A 20,317-nucleotide genomic window follows, 5' to 3' on the forward strand; every position below is an offset into this window, starting at 1 on the left:
TTAAGACTGCAGAAGGCCTCCAGGGTTGGTCGAAAGAAAAACAAATTATGGACTCGGAAGCAGTAAAACTGGAAGCACAAACTGTAACTTCACCAGCATGAGAAGCAGACATTAAGGACCAATATAAACTTGGATGGGATTAGTCAATGGCGGCGAGGGTCGGCGACAGCGTTCTTGCAGTCTTACCATGCTCAGAATGCATACAGTATTCGACAGAAACAGGTCAGGAGATGAGTGAGAGTATAAAGGAACCTGGTCGGAAATGAATTTGCACTTAATACCACATTTGTCAGAACTTTGATTCCTGAATACAGGCAGCCTGGGGTGGAGGCTCCTGCGACCCCTGGCGACACAAAGTTTGCAAGAGACCTGCAGGTCACAGTTTAAAGGTTAGATTTGAGTGATATGTGAAAAACTTCAAATTCTGGACTGTGGATTATGTTTGTATGATATTGTGTCATGTAAGTTGTTGATATCCCTCTGCAAAAAAATCACATCCACAGCATTATCAAGGAAAGTATACAATTACTATTGCTAACGCCACGTCTACTCACTAAGACTTACCTTGCGAAGTAGAGGTTAGGTTGATGTGATATTTTTTCTCATATGATAGAACACATGCAATATAATGGGTACAATGCAATACAATTGATTATCTATGAGACTATGCCTTTTATGCAATCATATTTTGTAAATGTGTATTCTTTATTTTAACATCCTTATCTCTTAAAGAAAATGCGTCGTCCCAAGTAAGTTAGAAATCCATTTTCAATGCTATTGAGCTTATTTTGCCAAGAGATGCTCATGGATAAATTGATATTCCCAATGGTATTAAAAACCTTGTACAGCATAAAGAAAATAAAAGTAGGTGTTTTTTTTACCGGCCAGTAAACATATATTTAAAACAGAAAGAGATTTAATTTTGCCACTGTTGTGTGCATACAACACTGAGAATTGTTATGCACCTGTACATGAAGCAAGAGCTGGAAACCCAAGGAAGGCTGCAATGTGTATGGAACAAAGCAATTACGACTTTCCAATTCATAGTTCAGATTCACTATCATCTATATTTTGAGGCTCTTTCTTAATGGCAATCACTGATTCAACTGTCACCAGGCTCGCAACGCAATGGAGCACAGACGCCAGCAGCTGGTATTTACAGCAGACAGACTCCAAGCCTTTCTGATTCACAAGCACTGGCTTGCTCAAACGCACGGCATTGATTGTCGCAGTGTAGGTTTGCAGAAATTGTGCATTTCCTTTGGGGATCCGGTGAAGGCTTCTTGGAATACCTAACAGTGCGTTTGCAAATAATGTGGTGACCTGTGCAAGCTCGGAATGTTTGCTTTGTGCTGCATATTGATTTAGGTAATAATGTAATAGGATCTCAAATGTTCCTCCAACTGGCATGACTGACCCGGCTGGTATGAATGACTCATGAGCTCTGTAACACCCACTGTAACAGGCATCACTTTGCAAAGACTTTGCTTGACATTGGGTTGATTCCCGGCAGGCCCTGTTGCTGCTCAACTGTTGAGTAAGGTGCAATGTGATATTGTCTTCTTCTGAGTTTTCTCCTTGCCCAATATTTCCCTGCATACCCTGTTCAGCCTGGAATTCAGTGCATGGGTTGCCGGCACAGTTGTTGCTGGAGCCTGTGTGCAGCGCTTTGGGAAGTGTTTCCTTGCTTTCAGATTCAACATTCAAAGTAACTTTCTCTCTGGATATGTTTTGCAAATTTGTTCCATTTTCAACATGATCAACATCCTTCCCTGTAGAAGAGTCTATGTATTGTCTTTCTTTCTGTTTGTTGTGGCATTTCAGCTGCATGTCAAAATGAGAGAAAACATCTCCATGTCTGAAGCATTGGTCACTTGTCTGCTTTTCCTCATCTGGATCTTCGTTACAGATGGCATCAAGCTCTTTGAACAGCTGCCGTACCACCTTAACTGCTCCATGGACAGCTGAGACATGTTGCTCGGTGAGGCCCTTCACTGGTCCACAGAGGACCACACAGTGTGGCTCAAAGGCACCAGTGCTGACCACACCCAGATGCACATACCTGCGGGAGCCGAGAAGAATTGGACGACAGAATGATGCTTTGAGTGTTTCCGTGACCTCGCCTTCTGACCTCTCCCAGGAGGTTTTGTATTCAGGAGATACCCCGGTGACTCTACAGAGGAGAGAGATTTCTTCTGCTGAAAGGCAGTCTACAAGCGAGATCCCATATACTCTGCAATAGTAAAGAGCGGTTTCCGACTGCTTGACACTGGACAAAATAAGGTTCACACCATTATTCTGAAGATGTTTAATGAAACCTTCTGTTCTTTTGGTCAGCCCGTCCTTAAAGCGAAGAAACTGTGCTCCAGAGTTGACTGCCAAGTCAAAACCGGTGGTGGAAAGGCCAGGCTGGACCGGTTCTGTTACAACGAGTCCCCTAAGGTCTCCCTCCGCTTGGCAGAACACGGAAAAGTCTCTGTGGAGCACGATCCCAGAAAGAACCCTTGACCTTGCCACAGGAAGGCCAAAAACAGGGGTGTGAAGTTCAAAGAAGAACTCATCCAATAATCTCACCGCGTCTTCCATGTCATGGCCACTGGCAACACACTTGATGAAAAAGTCAGTAGCCATTTCGGTAATGAATTTCTGATTAATTGTTCCAATTTTTCCAGAGAAGTAGGCTCCCAAAGTTAACGTCAGAGAATCTTTGGACAATTCAGCTTTTTTGGTGGATGGGGAAAACACAGACAGGAACTGCTTACGGAGGTGGCGCCCAATGATCTTCTCCAGCACATCAATCTGAAACCTTAGCAGGGAGCGACATATTTTTTTGAGGGTATGGCTGTGTTTTCGATGCTTTGTCCCTTTTACTGTTGGCCCACAAAACAGTCCACCTTCATTTTTATGAACAAGGCTTTCGAGTCCTCTCATTACATCGCAGAGCAGTAGGATGAATGACTTGCTGCCGTCTCCAGTTGCACTACAGTGCTTCAAAGCACACCCCACTATCATTCTGCAAGGAGAAGAAAAACAACAAAACTGAGAAAATAACCTGTAAAAGTGTTTCTTATCACACTATACGAGTTCACAATTAGTTAAAAGACAGTTTGTCAGAGGTGAACATGCCTTTTTAAGCTGCTCTTTCAGCTTGCAAATATGAGATTTGTATTGCACGTTTGGCTATTGTTATTAAACACATTGCAGATCTTTCATAACCCATAATTTACATGAATGATATCACACCTGCTAACTATTATCATTCATTTACAGGATTTATGATCCCAACAAAAGTGAAGCCCAGAAAAAAGGTTCCCCATTTCCTGCTGATCAGCGTTTTCTCCCTATACAAAATAATACTATCGAATAATTTACCTTTGTTCATTTGAATTTCCTAAACTAAAAAACATGCTTTCTATTTGTTAATTATTCAAAGAGAAATTATCGATCCCATTCGCCAGCAGACAAAAATGCTTCTTAACAGCAACAGGCTTCAAAGGTTAATGGTGATTGCTGGAGGCAAGGCGGTGATAATGTAACAACTAAGCTCATTTGATAAGAAACTATACTTAAATTAAAGGGGCAGAAGGGGTCCCTGTTCCGGCAGCAGATGTTTAGTTTGCATAATGAAAGCGGTGAATAGTGGAGACTGAAATATCAACTTTTGTAGCCTGTGGAAGATCCAGGAATTGAAACAGGCGGTCGGGATTCTCTGTGGAGATGAGATTTTTGGACCTTGCGAGACACAATGTCGATGGAAAGACTTACAAAACACTTGAACAAAGAGATAGGCAATTTCTGGATTGTGTTTTACTATCCGCTATTGTACACAGATTGAGATAATAGGGATCTGTGGTAAATTGCCCCCAGGTTGAGGGCCTTACATCTCTTTCAGTACAGTGACTTTCAATGGTGTCTTGCTCTATGGTGAATTTTTCTGTGCTATTTTCATAATGAATGTCTTTGTAGGATAAAGAAATAATGGAGTTCATGTCAGAGTGTTTGGGGATGTGAGTGTGATTTGTTGGGGACAGTTTGGGGGTAATTTGAGAGGGGGGGTTGGGAAAGGGACCACATTGTTCTAACAGCATCAGTTGGTTTGTAACTGTTCCTCAGAATTTATTAAATGGATGTTTTTAAAAAGACTGCTTCATCCAAGTCCATCGACTGGCTAACTTAACAATGTTTAAGAATCTTACTGCAACCAGTGAATGTTCGACTAGAGCAGCCAGTAACATGTAAATGTTTGGCAAACAATATCTTGTTATGGTCATAACAAACATAACTTGACCATGTAATATAAGGGATTACATGACTGGCCCATACCATACTGTACATTACAAGGATAAAGCAAGTCACCAACGGATTCAGTGATCATACAAAGTTCCTTTACAATACTATAGAACTTATAGGTGGCTTGCAATATCCAATTAACATATGACGGAGGGTATTTTATTCTTTGAATATCATGGTCACACCATTGCCCTTCACGCATAAAGCCTAAATCCTTGGCCAGTTACCCTTTCATATGGGATAAGTGTTTGCTTGACTCATATGTTGAACTTTGCAGGGCATTCTAGGCAAGAAAAGAGGCCGGGATCAGAACAAGCCACACCACCCTAATTCCACAGGGTCTCTAGGTTGCACAAATGCTTTGGGGTGGACTTGGGGTCTCCTACCCCCACACACCAGAAAAGCCCTTGGGGACATCAACTACCACTCACCCTCGTCCCAGGAGACGCAGCTGGCGACTGCAGCCCAAGGGGGCGGGACTCCATCGCACTAAAAGCACCTCTGTTATCCCGCCAGGTGGGACACATCAGTGAGCAGTCTTGGGGTCTCCTACCCCCACGGACCATAACAGCCCTTGAGGACTTCATCCCCCACTCACCCACACGCCAGGAGATGCAGTCCAAGGGGGGTGGCGCCTCCATCACACGAAAAGTGCCTCTTCCATCCTGCGACGCCGTCCCACCCCTCTTTCATCTGCAATGCAGCTGTAAGTATGGGAAAGCGTAAATCTACAAATACTATTGGCCCGGCTGACTCAAAGGTTGCTCGTAAGTGTCCATCCATTATTTAATTTTTCACCTCAGAAGTTGAGGTCATAAACGGGGAATTCCATAATGTGGAAGAAGAACTGGACCTAGGAACTGACACTCACACAGCGAGTCTACTGCAAGGCTCTAGACCATTAAGTGGAAGTTACTCTTAAATCACGAGAAGAAAAGTAGGGGTTGACAACTTCTGGGAACTCAGCGGTAATGGAGGCTCAACCATCCGCTGATGCACAGCTCCGATCCAGGTCCCACCACCCAGGAGAAAAGGAAACGATGACGTGGAGAAAAAGCCTAAAAAGGGTGTAGTGAAACTTGCCAAATATTCAGATCATAAACTGGCCTCGTAATCCTTTGCCCCTCTGTCTGACTCTACCCGGGGGGCATTGGGTCTTCCCCTTCTCTTGTGAGAACTGTTAAGTTATTGTTGAAGCCCTTGCACCAGAACGTATAGAATAATGTGTTTAATGTAATTAAATATGCGAGGGGGAGTGTTCTGGAGAAATTAGTGATGCTAGAGGTTGCAGTAAGTTTGTTGAGTCAACCATTGACTGAGCAATTGAGTAGCATAAGCATTTATCAAACGCCCCACAAGAGGCAGATCATCTACATAAGGCGCTTGGTACCACTATTCCCCCTCCCCAAATAAATCTGTATGGAACTTGTAAATCTTATAGCAATACTGAGAGGCCAGGTGATACCAAAGAACCCTTGTTTGATGCAACACAGCACCCATGTAGGAGCAGGGTGGAAAACATTTCTAAGTAGGGTTCTCAGACTGCTGGCCAAACCTTGTCTAAAATGCTGCAGCCATCCCCCGCAGAAAGAGAAAGGAATTTGGGAGTATTAGGCACAGTCTGCGTACTAAAGCCATTCCCCAAGACAAGTGATAGTACATTGTAATTTCATTGGGTGTAGGTTTGACATATGGGAATACTACAGACATGGTTCATGGTAAGTGAGAGTAAACTGGAATTTCTTCAAAGACGTTTTAACTGTACAAGTTAAAAGGCTCATCCACTCCTATATTCAGTAACGTGCAGGCTATGCTTGAAGGGGACAATATAGGTGGAAGGTGGTACTTGTTGAGAGGAAAGGGGGGGACAAGATTGAGGCATTGAGAAAGATGGAGTGCCAATGCTATTCTCCACCAAGGCAGCATTCATGGACCAATATCAGAGAAGATTAGGGACGTGTCAATGTTTTTATCTTTTTGATAATAAAGGAATATAGTGAATCTCATTGCTGAATTTCCCTAATATTCCCAAACATTGCCTGGAGCAAGCACAAATGTGTGCATTTCCCCACCCTTCAATGGCTACCATGACATCAAGTCTTAAAAAGTTTAAAGGAGGTCAATTTACAAATGTGCACCTTTTTTTACTACCCAATTTGCAAAGGGGCCACTTTAATTTTGGGGCCAGGGCCCGTTTTCCATCTCAGTGAAAACTTTGGGTAACAGACATCTTGCCTGCTTAACTTTTCAGTAACAGGTGGCTCGTAAAGGAGTTTGAAGCCTGATACTTAAGAGGAATATCACATTAAGTCGAATTTTTAGAGGGGGATGCAGGTTTGCAAAGAGGGTGACCCCATTAAAGCCTATGGAGGCATGTTGCTGTACGAGGGGTGAATATGATTGAAAAGACGGTGACACCTTCCAAATGCGGGGGAATATATGGGTATAGCAACCTCAGAAACCAAACTGTCATGAATCTCTAGACCAGCGGTTCCGAAACTTTTAATAACTTGAATACATTTTAGAACGATAAACCTAGTTTAATGGACATGAGTGAGGGCGATTTTTTAATGTAACAAGCATTGTGTGGTAGCGCATTGTGATTTACAGAAAGTACATCTTCCATTGAAGTGGCCTCTAACTCTGCACAGACGTACAGTTTACTGAGAAAACTATTTTGCACACAAATATGTGTGATAATCAGGGCTCAGTAAATATTTATTATTTATGCATCACCAAGTAAAGTGTCTTTGTTTCCATCAAACTTCAGAAATACAAAAATATGTGCATAATGTTTGCTTTTATAACTGCTGAATGCATACAGTTCATTTACAAGTATTTACATTTTTATGTGTGTTGCACACAAAACAACAGCCGCTCCTTTCACATTCCCTGTACTTCGCAAAATTGTCAAGTAAGTCACTTTAAAAACTCCTCTCACTGTGCAGTCAGTGAAAGAAAAGTAAACACCAACCCCACATCAATTTGTCAGAAGGCATAGCCAGACTGTTGACCTATATATTTGAAACAGGACAAATTAAAAAAGTTAAGCTAAATTTAATGGCATCTTTGTTTATTGCTTGGATTCTCCCGACTAACCAAAAATCTGCTAACAAACCAACCCAATTTGGCAAAAGCTGCTTAAACTGAATTCTTGGGGACACGCCCTCCATTAGAGCAAAGACTAGGCAAAAGCCATACGGTGAATGAACTGAAACAAGTATCCACATGATTCTTTTCATGCTCTTCCTCACATATATAGCTGCCATTTTACAGACGAGTGCTGCTGAAGAGATCTGGGGTTTGAGACTCTCATCATAAATCTATGCTTCACCTGAGCCCACACAAGGCTTTCTCTCATGCTCTGATGCAGTTTATTTACCTGGCTACTGGGTGGTCAAGCAGCAGAGACTCCAAAATCGTTTTTCCATCTCTGGTAATGAGGAGTTCGCCGGTGGCTTTGATGAAAAGCACCTGACCGCCATCAGGACCGAAGCATCGACAGACAATGCTTTCCAGTGACTCAGCAATCTGTAGAACGGTGCTCAGGTCCAAAAGAACTGCGTCACACGGCATCTGTCTTCACAAAGGCTGAAAAAACACAAATGCCTCACCCTTTTAACTCGGACATCACTGGTCAGCTAAACAGACATGCAAAATAATGATGATGAATTCACAGTGGTATTGTATTGTATTGTAATTGCATTTATATAGCGCTTACTACCCTTGACGAGGCGTCAAAGTGCTTTTTCATCGAGTAGCACTCTACTCCAAAAGCCATAAAGGATTAGTGGCGAAATTTGTATAGTGAAATATGAAATTAATTTGAGCGGTGGATATGTTTGTCTGTTATTTGGATTGAGAAGGATAGTGGAGGGATAGAGGTGGGAAAAGGTTTGCATTTATATAGCGCTTGCCACCCCTGATGAGGCGTCAAAGCGCTTCTAGGCGAGCAGCACGCTACTCCAGAACCAAAAAGCATTAGTGGTGAGTTAATCTGGGGGAATATGGAATGCAACTTGCCCCCTCCAAAATACATGTTTGTAACAGAAAAATCCTGAATAATATGGGTATCACCCTTTTCAAAACAAGATATATCGTCCTTTTGGCTCCTGTATGGTCAGTGACAGGGTTTTCTCTAGCTTCAGTGAGTTACAGAGACTGGGCAGCTAAAGCATACCAGCTGTGCACGCTACCCTCCCTCACAGAACATGGCAGCCGCGAAAGCTATCCTCAATCACAGAACAGGTACTGCATGGCATGAGCAGGGCAGGCTCCCTTCCAAGACAAACCAGTCAGAATAGATGCAGCAAGGCATCAGCAGTGGAAGCAGTCTTCTCTCTCAGAAAAGGCACAGCACAGATCTGCAGTGCACAAACACAAACAATTCCAGTGCATGCATCAGCATGCAAGCTCTCCTTCTTCAAAGAGCAGGCACAGCAGTTACATTAACGGCACAAGCTTTCCTCCCTCTCAGAACAGGCAGAACCAACCAAAACCAGTGCAATAACTGACAGAAAAGCTGCAGCAGAACAGTGGCCACAGCAGTTTTCCTCAAGCACAAAATAGGACTGACAGGAGCAGAGCAAGCTTCCCTGTCCTAGCGGCACAAGTACATGTGGGGAAAAGCAGCACCAGCTTCCCTCAGTTACTGTGGCGTAATTCTGCTTGTCAATGGATCAGTGGGTGGATGGATGAAAATGGAAAGGTGAAGGAATGCATGGACAGGTCACCAAACGCACGAGTGGAGAATGCAATTAGCAGATTGATGAATGAGCGAGTAAATGGACGAGTGGGTGGATGGATGAGTGAATGAAAGGGTGTATGGATGAGTGAGTGAATGAAAGGCTGGATGGGTGGTGAATATTTGGGGGTGGGTAGAGAACAGGTGCAAGGGTGCCTTAATGGGAGGAGGCAGCAAGGCCTTTCTGGGACTGTTGTGCAAGTGGCATTCTGGCAGGCACGGAACATAGAAATAGGGCGGCTTAATTTAGGTGTGAGGTTAGGTAAGTGTAAGGACAGAGTGCAGTGTAGGGTGACCACCTCACTTCAAGCCATTACAGGCCCTTTCTCGAGTCCTGCATTCTTCACCTAATAATCACTCACTTGAGTGAGTCCAAGTTAAATGGAAACAAAACAATATAACACCCAGAAAGCATTAGGCTATCAGACTAAAGTCCTGGACTGCAAAAAGTATCCTTAAATAGATAGAGGGAGGCGGTCGCCCGAAGGGAGACGCTGCCCTCTCTGCCTTTCTTGCGACGCACCTGTTAGTATTTCAGACTGTCTTTTAATTAGACGGATTTTTCCCCTCGGTTTATGGGTACTGGCTGGTAGTCTGTTGTCTAAATTAAGAACATGTTCAGGCGGCATTCAGACCTGCTAACACACACGGCGGCACCCAGTGTCACAAAGTATCTTCACACTGTCTCCCAGTGAGAAGCCCATATAATATGGTGCTTTAAAAGGTGGGCTGGAAACCCCTGCACGGAGCAGGTTTCCAGCTGGTGTTCAGAGCCTCTGCACAGCCGACGTTCATGGCGGGGTGTGAAACCCCCCCTAACATAGGCGGCCGTCTGAGAAGATTTTGTTTTTTGGAGGGGTGGGGGGGGGGGGGGGGGGGTTAAGGTAGAAGAGCCTCAGAAGGTGGGCTCAGCACAAAGTCAAGGCCCCATTCCCCTTTTCTCACACTTAGAAAAATATTCAGAATGAAGGTCGGAGCAGTTAGTTGTCGTAATAGAAGTTGTTTGTAATGTAGCCCGGGTAGATTCAATCTTGAAATTAGGCAATGATTTGATTACTCATTATCTTTGCCAGTTTCTAAATTCTTCACTTTATTCTTCCACTGTTCCAAATCTTTTGATGTTGGCTAGTGTTAAACTATTGTTTAGGAAACCTGGCTCAGACATCTCAGAATTGTCAAACTTTAGACAATCTCCCTCTTACTTCTAGACATTAAATATTGTAAAAAAGCAAATGTCAACATATTTGTGAATGATTTCATTATTGGGCGAGTCCCAGTGGAGATTTCGTCCTATGTACAGCACTGAACCCGCTCTCTTACCGATCTCGTGAGGTTAGACCGTGGTAGATCAGCAGCGCTGGTCCGCATGGCTCTCTCCTCCGTGTTTGATATTGTTTCCCATCAGATACTGCTGGATCAGCATTGAAGAGAAGGCTCCGCCCTTAGATGGACAGCAGTCCCCTACAAGACAGTCATTCTCAATTGTACATCTCCTGCCAGCAACTACATTCTGGTGACCCTCATGGCTCCTCTCTGTGCCCCCACCCTGTTCAATGTGTACATCAAGCCATTAACAAAGCGGGTTCAACCTTTGGCTTAAAAATAGTATCATATACTGATGACACTAAGTTTATTGTCCCCAAAGAACAGAATTTCAAACTATTCCTAGAAAAATTCAGGACATGTCTTTCATCAGTTGTATCTTGAATGCAAGAAAGTTGTCTTAAGCCACATGGTGATAAGACCGAAATTATTTTAATTTGGCACACTTAATTCCATCTGGTCTTCAGCATGATGGCTTAAAGAATTAGGCAATTTTCTGACACCAGTCATAATAATTATAGATAAGCAAAAAGAACAGATGATGGACGGAATGCTCAACAACGCAAACATTCACCCCCAGTCACAGATCTGATTCCGGTTCAAGGAGGACCTGGCCTGGCAGTTTGGTCTGGACTGATCTCATCGGGAGAAGGGTCAAGACGGATTTGCATGTGGCTTGATCAAAACTGGGGGAACCACACCACTGGAGTCAAGCTATCCTGGCTGATGACGGTTGATAGCCAGAAACCGGTCCTAGGATGCTTGATTCCGGTCCAGGGAAAACATGGCTTGGCAGTTCGGGCTGGACTGTTCCCATGAGGCACAGGGTCAAGGCTGATATGCATATGGCCATGTCTGAACTGGGTTGGTGTGGTGAGCAAAAAAAAGATGGATATAGGCCCAGATCTCTGTACTGGGGTGAATGTTTGACATTGTAAAGCATTCTGTCCATCAACTGTTGTTTTTGCATTTGTCACCCCGAGTGGGACGGGTATGCTCAGACGTGAGTCCTGTGCTCTCCACACCACTGGAGTCAAGCTATCCTGGCTGATAGCCAGAAACCGTTCCTAGGATGCTTGATATCGGTCCAGGGAAGATATGGCTTGGCAGTTCGGGCTGGACTGTTCCCATGAGGCACAGGGTCAAGGCTGATTTGCTTATGGCCATGTTTGAACTGGGTTGGTGTGGTGAGCAAAAAAACGATGGATTTAGGCCCAGATCTCTGTACTGGGGTGAATGTATGACATTGTTCTGCATTCTGTCCATCAACTGTTGTTTTTGCATTTGATTATTTCTAGGCATGACTATGGGACTATCTATACTGGAGACACTGTAAATATCCTTTCCAGTGAATGTAGACCGTACAGAAAGCTGCAGCCAGACTTATCCTACATGACCCAAATAACAATCTAATGCCTCATCATCCAGAGACCTTATTGGCTGCCAGTCCATAAAAGAATAGCATTATTACTCACTTTGTCTGCTTTATCCAATAAAGGCCCTAGCGCTTCACCTGTCTATACAATCCCAAAAGACATCTCAAATTATGTAAAGACAAACTACTGGCTTTTCCGCTGTTCAAGAGATCCAGGCTTGGGGGATTTTCCTTCTCCCATTTAGTCGCAAGACAGTGGAACGTCCTCCCTCAAGGACTGCTTCAGGCCCCTACAGAATCTGCCTTTAAAAACTGCTGAAATGTGGTTATTTAAATTCAACTATCTCTGCCTGTTGGCACCTCAGCTGGAACATATAGCACGTTGATGGCCTAGATTTAGTATTTGTTGCACTCTATAAATCTGCATTAATCCATTCATTTGGTGGCCTCAGGGGTTTTGGAGGCCTGAGTACCAATCGACCATAGGCTCTGGGGACAGACAAGGAGGGAGGAATGGCGCCCATGGTGCGGGCCGGTTTACTGGCCTGGAGATATGCAAGGCAAACTTTGAGGGCCAGTTGGTGGGGAGAGAGCAGCAGATGAGCATAGTTATGCGGTGATGATAATGTTGAATCCAGTAGAAGTCCCTACTCTAGAATGGTGCTTCCCCACATGGCCCATTTAATTCGAGGCGCTTAAGGCCAAGCAGGGCAGCTGATGTAAGGTGTAAGGACAGCCCTGATTTTGTGCGGGGTGGTGAAAAGAGCAGCTTGGTACGAAAAGGGGCAACAGGCAGGACATAATGCACATCTCTAGTCTTTTTAAAAAAAATGTATTTCCAGGCAGCAATAATTACAAATTCTTTATATACGACATACCAATAGTAACAAACTTGATGCACATCTCTAGTCAATGGTGTGCAGAGTACTGCGAGTAGGAGAAAAATAATTAATGCAGTTATAGGTGTCTCAGGTAACAATGAGGAGACAGAGGAGGGAGCCGCTGTGGTGAAGGGTACACTGCACTCTGTCAGAGGTAAGGGTGCAACACAGCTCACATGATTAGTGCGGTTCTCAGCATTTGGGGGAAGCAGCAGATGGAGGAAGCTCTGAATGAAATGTTGGGGAGGGAAAAAGAGGTTGCTGGTTCACAGAATGAGGAACAAATGAGGATTTACGCTCTTGGGGAGATGAAACAAATTGGTGGGGAAGAGGATGGGAATAGGTTGGAATTGCTTTAATGGAAGTAGAGTAGATCAGGCAGGTACTTGATTAAAATAATTTATGAAGAGGGTCAGGAGGTACCTGATTTATATGCTGAATGGGAGTATCAGAGATCTAAGAAGTGTAAGGTAGCAGTAGGAGATTGGTACCTTTTTCACTTAATGGATAGATGAATAAGGCCAGATGGGTAAGGAGGAGCTATGGAAGGAAGATGGGTGTGGGTGGAAGAAAAGCATGGTTTAGAAGGGGGTTTAGTATTTAGGTCTTGAGAAACCCTTGGGGGTATAGGGCACGCATAACCTCAAGAATTGGGAATCATGGGGGAGAAGGAATACAACTCTGGCAGGTGAGCATGGATATGTAGCCACTGACTGGCACTAGTAGACCTAACTGAGGATAAGGCCCATGTGGCCTGTCTGACACTAGACATCAAGACAACGTATGTGCTTTTCTCAGACAGTGGTGTGAATGATAGGGCAGTCCCAGCTAGGGGTAGAGATCGTTTGAGGGAGACAGTGGTGCAGGATAGTTGACAGACAAAGTGAAGGGTTGCATCAATGACTGGGACCTAGAGGAGGAAGAGAGTTGTGAAGAGCCATGGAGAAGTGTGTCTCAATGGTTAGAGCGGCAGACCCAGATGCAGAGGTCTGGCCAGGGACCAGGGTTCAATTCCCCGCTTCGGCGGGTTTTGGGCTCAAAATTCCACAGACCTGATAATTCTCGCCTCGGTGCCTATTCCAATCATGGAGTCCCACTCTGCAACTCTGGGCAATAGCTTGCTTAATCTCCACAACGGCCCCCACAATGCTAAGGATGCCTGGCTAACACCTTGGGGGTGCCCAGGAGTGGACGCCTCACAGGGAAAGCCATGATGGGTTCCACAGCGGTATTCGTACAAGCGCCTTGAGACCCTTGCGGGTGAGTAGTGCGCTATACAAGTATCAATTTACATTTACATTTAGTGGTCTGGAAATAATTCCAGGACAATTAAGTGAAGACAGGTACTTACAGGACTTGGCTGGCTACTGGGAAAACTCAATGGAGCAGTGTGGTGGCTTGCAGGATGACAGTAGAAGGAGGATCCAAGTGAAGCTATTGAAAGTGACAACAAAGATGAACCACAGGAGCAACAAGCCCAGTGACGACCAAGCGCTAGAGAGGGTCCCCAGTGATGACCAGGCGCTCTAGTGGATTTAACTGTTGAGATCAGGAAAAAAGGATTAATGATTTCTGTGGGAGGCTTACACAAGTGAGTAATGAGAAGCGAGGGAAGTTTGTAAAGGTGGACGAGGCAGCTATGGGTGCAAAAAGTGGTAAGCCACCAGCCAAAGGTGAAGAGGTGGACAGAAGTGTGGGTACAGAGGAAAAGAAGAATATGGTGGGGGACAAGTTTAAGCTATGGGGGAGGAGAGCAGGACATGCTTAAAACAAATATAGGGAAACTATACAAATGAAAGGGGCAAAAGAAAAAGGGGGAATAGAAAGACAAATGAGGCAGAGGTGACTGGGGATGTGAAGAAAAGGGTACCTTATATGGGCATCATTAAACAATATGGGACCATTTGATGACATCAACGAAGGAACTGATTTGGAAACAGAGAATGTGGATGTCTTAAAACGGGTAGTGTACACAGGGAGTTTCAGTGAAGGAGGGGTGTAATGGCAGAGTTTTTGGCTTTGTTTAGCAGTGATATAGATCATTAATCTTGCTCGCATCTAGTATAGGTATTCATAGCCTGTGTTGGCCCTTTTAAGCCCTTTTTTCCAGATCTAGAAGAGGATAGCTGCTTAATATGCCTTTATTCTTGACTTTCACCTGTCTATTGCCTATTGGCTTTGACATATTAGATGGTTTATGTAGGTATTCTGACAGAGCTAAGGAGCATTTCACCCCTTTCAGGCCTACAGGCCTAGAGCTAGAGGGACTCCATCTTGATGAAGCTGAGAGGCTTTTCAGGGCAAAGGCAAAGTTTATAGTTAAGGCTGTTGTTCGCTTGGAGAGAACCGGTTCAGGCTGGCCCTTATCGAAGGAATGTATTTTTCTCCACTCCGAAGACACAACTTCAGGCTGGCCAGCTGGGAACGTGTCCTTGGTACGGGGAGGTACAAGAATTTGGTGGGCGGCAGGTTACTGCCCGTAGCTTTCCATGAAAGGACAAGCTTCCATATTAGTGAGCTACAGGAGAGGAGGAGTGTTCAGTTCAGTTCAGTTCAGTTTGGTGTTCAGTTCAGTTTGGAGGTCAGTCCAGCATGGTGTGCAGTTCAGCGTAGTGCTCAGAACAGCTTGGAGCACAGAACAGCTGGGAGCTCAGTTCAGCTTGGAGCTCAGAACAGCTTGCAGAGAGAGAGAGGATGTCTGCTGGAGCTGCAGAATAGAGTGCAGTTCTTAAATGGAGAAAGAAGGCAGACGATTGCTGAAGATGAGGAGAGAGAAAGCAGTGCAGAGAGCATCGAAGAAGGCTGTCAGCTGGAGCAACTGAACCAGAGGCGTGGTGATGTGGTGAAGGAGGGAGAGACAGAGAGAGCCCTAATCCCACCAGAGGCAGAGAGAGAGCCCTAATCCCACCAGAGGCAGAGAGAGAAATCTTCCTTCTAATAGGTGAGGTAGTCTGAATTAGTTACACTTACACTTTATGTCTAATCTTTTCCCTTTCAGCGGAGTGTTCCTGTTATGTTTAATCCTTCTCTTTCAAGCGGTGTGTTCTACCTATAGTCTTTGTCAGTTCTGTGTAAATGTTTATATTGTACTAATAATAAATGACCCCATTAATTAGTGAATTAGTGTGCATGAGTTCTTTTATGATAAAGTTATCCTGGCTTCAAGCCAGTTGCTGTTGAGCCACTGATGGATCAAAAAGGGGGGTAGGAGCGCTTAAATCAAGAAATAACTCAGTCACATAGTGTGTATATCTTTATCCCCATACAGTGAGGGTAATCACTCCTGGTAAGTATTACTGTTTGAACAGATGCTACCCCTGATCAGGTAAGTAATAGTGAGGGAGAGAGGAGACTTGCAACCAAGGGACTAAGTTAGTACACCATCCCATAATATTATTGTAGTAGCAGACCCTTAGTGAAGAGACTTCCCAATATATATATATATATGTATAGGTGTTCATAGGAATGTGGTCGTCGTTGATATGCGGCGTTAATGAGAGCACTGGGGAGGATTACCAGTGTGTATACCCACTGGATTGTGGCTTGAATAAGTGAGAACACTAGGAGGTCGAACTAGTGTGTAGTTTCGCAGGATTGCGAACAGTTTGGAAAAGGGAGCATTGGGTTCTGCAGGCCCATGTGTAGACGCACCGGATTGTGTGTCATATCTGCCCTAGGGTAGAACGGTCTGGGTCAGGGTGGCCGCGAGACCAACTGATGTGAATAAGTGTAGTGTAGGGTATGGATATCCCTAGTAATCAGTGAGTATTCTTAGTATCCCTATAGATTTAGTGGTGTTCTTAATAATATGAGCTTGTATATTGCGAGTTCTCCATCCTCAGGTAGGTACCAGGTGCCTGGATAGGTGGTCCTGAGGAGGGAAGGTGAGTACGTTCTGGCTGGGTTGGAGGGGCCCCTGGGGGCTGATCCCACCTACTCAGAAAATCCAGCCATTACAAGGGGTCAAACGAGGAAGAACTAGAATTAACAAGGAGATCAAGGGTACCAGTTACCCTTGAGAATTGGACATCATCCTTTTTGATATAGGGCAGCACCTACTGCAAACGCCTTTTGGAACATTTCAATGTTTGGTAGAGAATGTAGAGATGAAGAGGGGTGAACTGGATTACAAGGTCTGGTTACAATGGATGGCTCCAACACCTGCAATACATACGTCAGTGGATTGCCAGGTCTCCTAGGTGCCCAGCGCAACTTACTAAGGAAGGATACTGAAGGGAACAGGGTCCGTTTTGGCAGGTTAGGGCCAGGGCAGAAGAGCAAAGAGGAAGGGAAAGACAATTCCAAGGGAACATGAGAAAAGGCTCTTACATTAGTTGATGTGGAATGGTTGTGCATATGGCTAGCCAGGTACCTTGACCTAAGAGCAGCAGACGTCTTGGAATGTGGGTTCAAGGTTGTTTTTAGGGTAGGGTATGGAAGATAAGAATAAAATACTCCAATTAGCTTGCTGGGCATTGGGTAAACCTATAAAAACTGGATAAAAGTCCCTCTTTACATAAAGCAGAACTGGGAAGGAAATTAAATGGGTGACAAGGCAATTTGAGTATTGGCCTTCAGATATTTTTCACCTTAGAAATAGTTTAATAGAACATAGAGAGGGAGTTCATGCTTAATCTTTCATTGTCAGAGGGCCATTCAGTTAATTACTTCATTCCAGAAGAGGCAGAATCAGTGTATTATGCCTTAGTTATGCCACTATTTCACTAGTCAAGATGCGTGGACGGTATGCCTGAAATGGCAAAAAGTGGCATCTAAACAGCTTTTACGCTTCTACGTGCGAATCTAGATGATTTCTTCTTTGAAGGCGGCTGCAACTGATGGCTTTATGTTAGTTGGCAAGGCATAACTTATGGGTGATTTACTTATTTTCTACATCAGACTTTCATTGCACCAACAGCTATGAATACAGTGACACATTATCTGGATGAGTTAATCTTTGGACACCAAAAGATCTGGGTGCTTGTGGTCAGGCACTAAGGGGTTCTCAAGCATTGATGGGGGTGATTGGAATTGCTGTGTCTTTGGAATAGGCAGAATACCAAAGCATTTCATTGATATTTCTGTGAATCGAATTCAGAGAAGATGGAGGTATGGCTATCAAGGGGAAAGGTGGAAGTCCTCATTCGTTTAACTGGTTAATTGGTAGCCATGAAGAAGTCAAGGTTCTCATCAGCCATTTGAACTTTGTGAATGGGTGGTAAGAACACGCTGTGCTTTGTTGTTGTCTTGAATTTACAGTGGCTGGTGCAGTTTTATCACATAACATAGTTAGATTGAGGGCAGGAGTTCAGGCAGATCCAAAAGTCCGGGCAGAAGATTTGAGAACATTCAATGGCTTTCCCACGTGGACCCTGGAGGAAGAGTTGGTAATCCAAATTTTCTGATACCCTGTAGGTGCTGGGGTTTGATCTTTTTTGGGGACGGCAGGTGGTAGGCGAAGCAAGGACCAGAGAAGTGTTAAAGTTAAAAGGAGGGGAGGAGTATTACCTTTCTAGCATCCTTGATGTTGGCCATAGTTTTGTGTGACAAGCTGTGAAAATGCAGCAACGGTAGCACTGGTTAACTGAGGAAAACCGAAGGATGAGAAAGTTTGGGTATGTTGTGTAAGATTGTTTTAGGGTAGGTGTTTAGGTTAGGCCACATCATGTCCCAATAACTGATAACAATATTGTAGATGTTTGGTCTCATTCTCATTTGTAAGGATTCTATGGTCTAGTATTGGGATAAGACAAAGTGAAGACTGCAATGTTTAATGAACCTAGAGAGAAGGGATAGTGAGGGCATTTCCTTTACTTCTGGGTTACTTGGCAGTATCGGTTAAGGATTGCTATATGCAGACATGGACTAAACGTATTGCCAGTGGGATTAAAAAGGAGTAGTGCTTTTGTAGGGAGGTCAGGCAAAGATTGGGAAGATGTGAGCAAAATGATCAAATTCAAGGCTTTGTGTATATCCCACGAAGCAGTGCACAGAAGCGGTCCAGCGTACTTTCAAGAGATCTCTAATAGGCATGTACTTACCCAAATTCTCAGATCGAGCTTGGCAAGGCTTGTCTCAGTTCGGAAAATAACAAAGGCAAGATGGGGAGGGAGAAGTTTATCCGTTTTAGATTGCAAACTCTGGAACTCTATGCCTCTGGAACCGAGATCTGAATCAAATCACTGCTGTTTTAGAAAGTCTCTAAAGACATTACTTTTTACCAACAGAATTGCCTGTTATTAATCAATATATGGGTACGGTCTTGTTCTTAGTAACTGTTAGCGCCAAAAATGCCTCGGCAATGGTGTGCTCTATAAATATTTTACTTACATTACTTATATGGTTCACGTGCACCTTATTGATAGCAGCCTATTTTTAGCGAATATCATAGGCATTTAACAAGGATACCTCTTAACAAGAAATGCTTTTGGGAACATGCATCCTCAGCTTAAGAATGGAGAGAAAGGATACTCGAAAGTAGGTCAGGGGTAGAAGGAAAAGGTTTTTGAAGGCTAGTGATGGGTGAAATATTGGGAGGGTTAGGTTTTGTGAAATATGTATTTTCCAAGAGCAGAGGAATGGTTATTTAAGCTGTGCCTGTGGCAGTTGTTTTGGGGGCTTTCTGCTTTCAGAGTTGTTAGAGCCTAAGAGTGTGTTTGGGCAATGAGTGGCGGTTAGGCTTAGAGATGAAACATGGGTGAGGATATGGCTAAGGTGGTCAAAGAAGATTCAGGTTGGGCAGAGCAAGATTATATATTTAAACGAGTCAAGTAGGGGACATTTTCCCAGTTATGGCATGGAAAGGGTTTTTGCGTTTGAGGCGAGTTTCCTGGGGCTTTCTTTGTGCATGGCAATTGTTCAGCATGATTGGGTTTTCAGTTGCTAACAGTCTTTTGGAAGGCTGGGTTTTTACGGCTGCCAAAAAAGCAATTCATTTAGGACTGGGGAGATATTATTCTGTGTCTTCATACAAATTTCGATGTGCACCTTTCCATTATTGAAGGGTGTGTCCCAGGTCCTATAGATGGGAACCTCTGGGTTTGGATTATCGGATACTTCTTTGTAAAGTGGGAAGCCACGCGGGAACCATGAAGGCGCATTGCCAAGCACCTGGGACAAGATAGAAGGCAGTGTGTGGTCCACTGGTAGGTGAAGGGTGTGTAAGTTAAGGACAATTGCATCCGTCTTTGGCAGAGCTGTGTAAAGTGCGAGACTGCGTGACTGTATCCATCTGAGAGAATGACCCGATTAAGCTTTAAGGTAACATTCTTGAGGAAGCAAACAAAAAAGATTAGAGGACAATACAAAGTTGTTGGCTGAGACACAATCACCTGGACACTGCTGGGGCAAAGGAGGATTTGAACAAGAGCTATTGAGACACCAGAGAGAAAGAACACAGCCTGAAGGAAGCCAAATAGAGTAATGCATGAACAGCATAAAGAACACTCTGGATTCAGAACAATTATCAGAGGACAATTACACCTTGTTCATGGTGGCTAGGGTTCCTCTTCCTTGGGGGTGGAGTACTGTAAAGCGCTGTGAAGGAAATGAGAAATGTAAGGGGCGGGAATATGGTGGGGGGAGTAAGGTTACAATGAGCTGACCTATAGGAAAGTAGAGGACATTTAGGGAGTGAATGGACAGGCAGAGAACTAAACGTGAGTGATAGTTATTGGCAGGAGGTGCAAGGCATTGTGACTGACT

The 20,317-nt window shown here is 44.1% G+C and overlaps 2 protein-coding genes across 2 annotated transcripts in view; both read right to left on the reverse strand.

Moving 5' to 3' along the window:
- Positions 1-686: 686 nt before the first annotated feature.
- Positions 687-7,866, reverse strand: BBS10 (Bardet-Biedl syndrome 10). Its single transcript, XM_086918066.1, has 2 exons — positions 7,673-7,866; positions 687-3,013 (listed from the first exon to the last, which is right to left on the reverse strand). Exons 1-2 carry the CDS (start codon positions 7,864-7,866, stop codon positions 1,042-1,044), a joined length of 2,166 nt encoding a protein of 721 aa, XP_086774192.1. The 3' UTR covers positions 687-1,041.
- SDHAF3 (succinate dehydrogenase complex assembly factor 3) overlaps positions 7,750-20,317 on the reverse strand; it is a 54,607-nt gene continuing 42,039 nt past the window's right edge. Inside the window, exon 2 of the mRNA XM_086918069.1 lies at positions 7,750-7,881. The gene's annotated coding sequence lies outside the window, so the exon portion shown is untranslated. The remainder of the gene's footprint in view (positions 7,882-20,317) is intronic.

The sequence above is a fragment of the Lissotriton vulgaris genome, chromosome 1_1 (assembly GCF_964263255.1).
Source record: "Lissotriton vulgaris chromosome 1_1, aLisVul1.2, whole genome shotgun sequence".
Lineage (NCBI taxonomy): Eukaryota > Metazoa > Chordata > Amphibia > Caudata > Salamandridae > Lissotriton > Lissotriton vulgaris.

Excerpts from the sequence above, each read along its gene's own strand:
- BBS10 (XM_086918066.1), bottom strand. The coding sequence starts at position 7,866 with ATGCCGTGTGACGCAGTTCTTTTGGACCTGAGCACCGTTCTACAGATT. Across the intron at positions 3,014-7,672 it reads CTTGACCACCCAGTAGCCAG|AATGATAGTGGGGTGTGCTT; the intron begins GTAAATAAACTG and ends TTCTCCTTGCAG.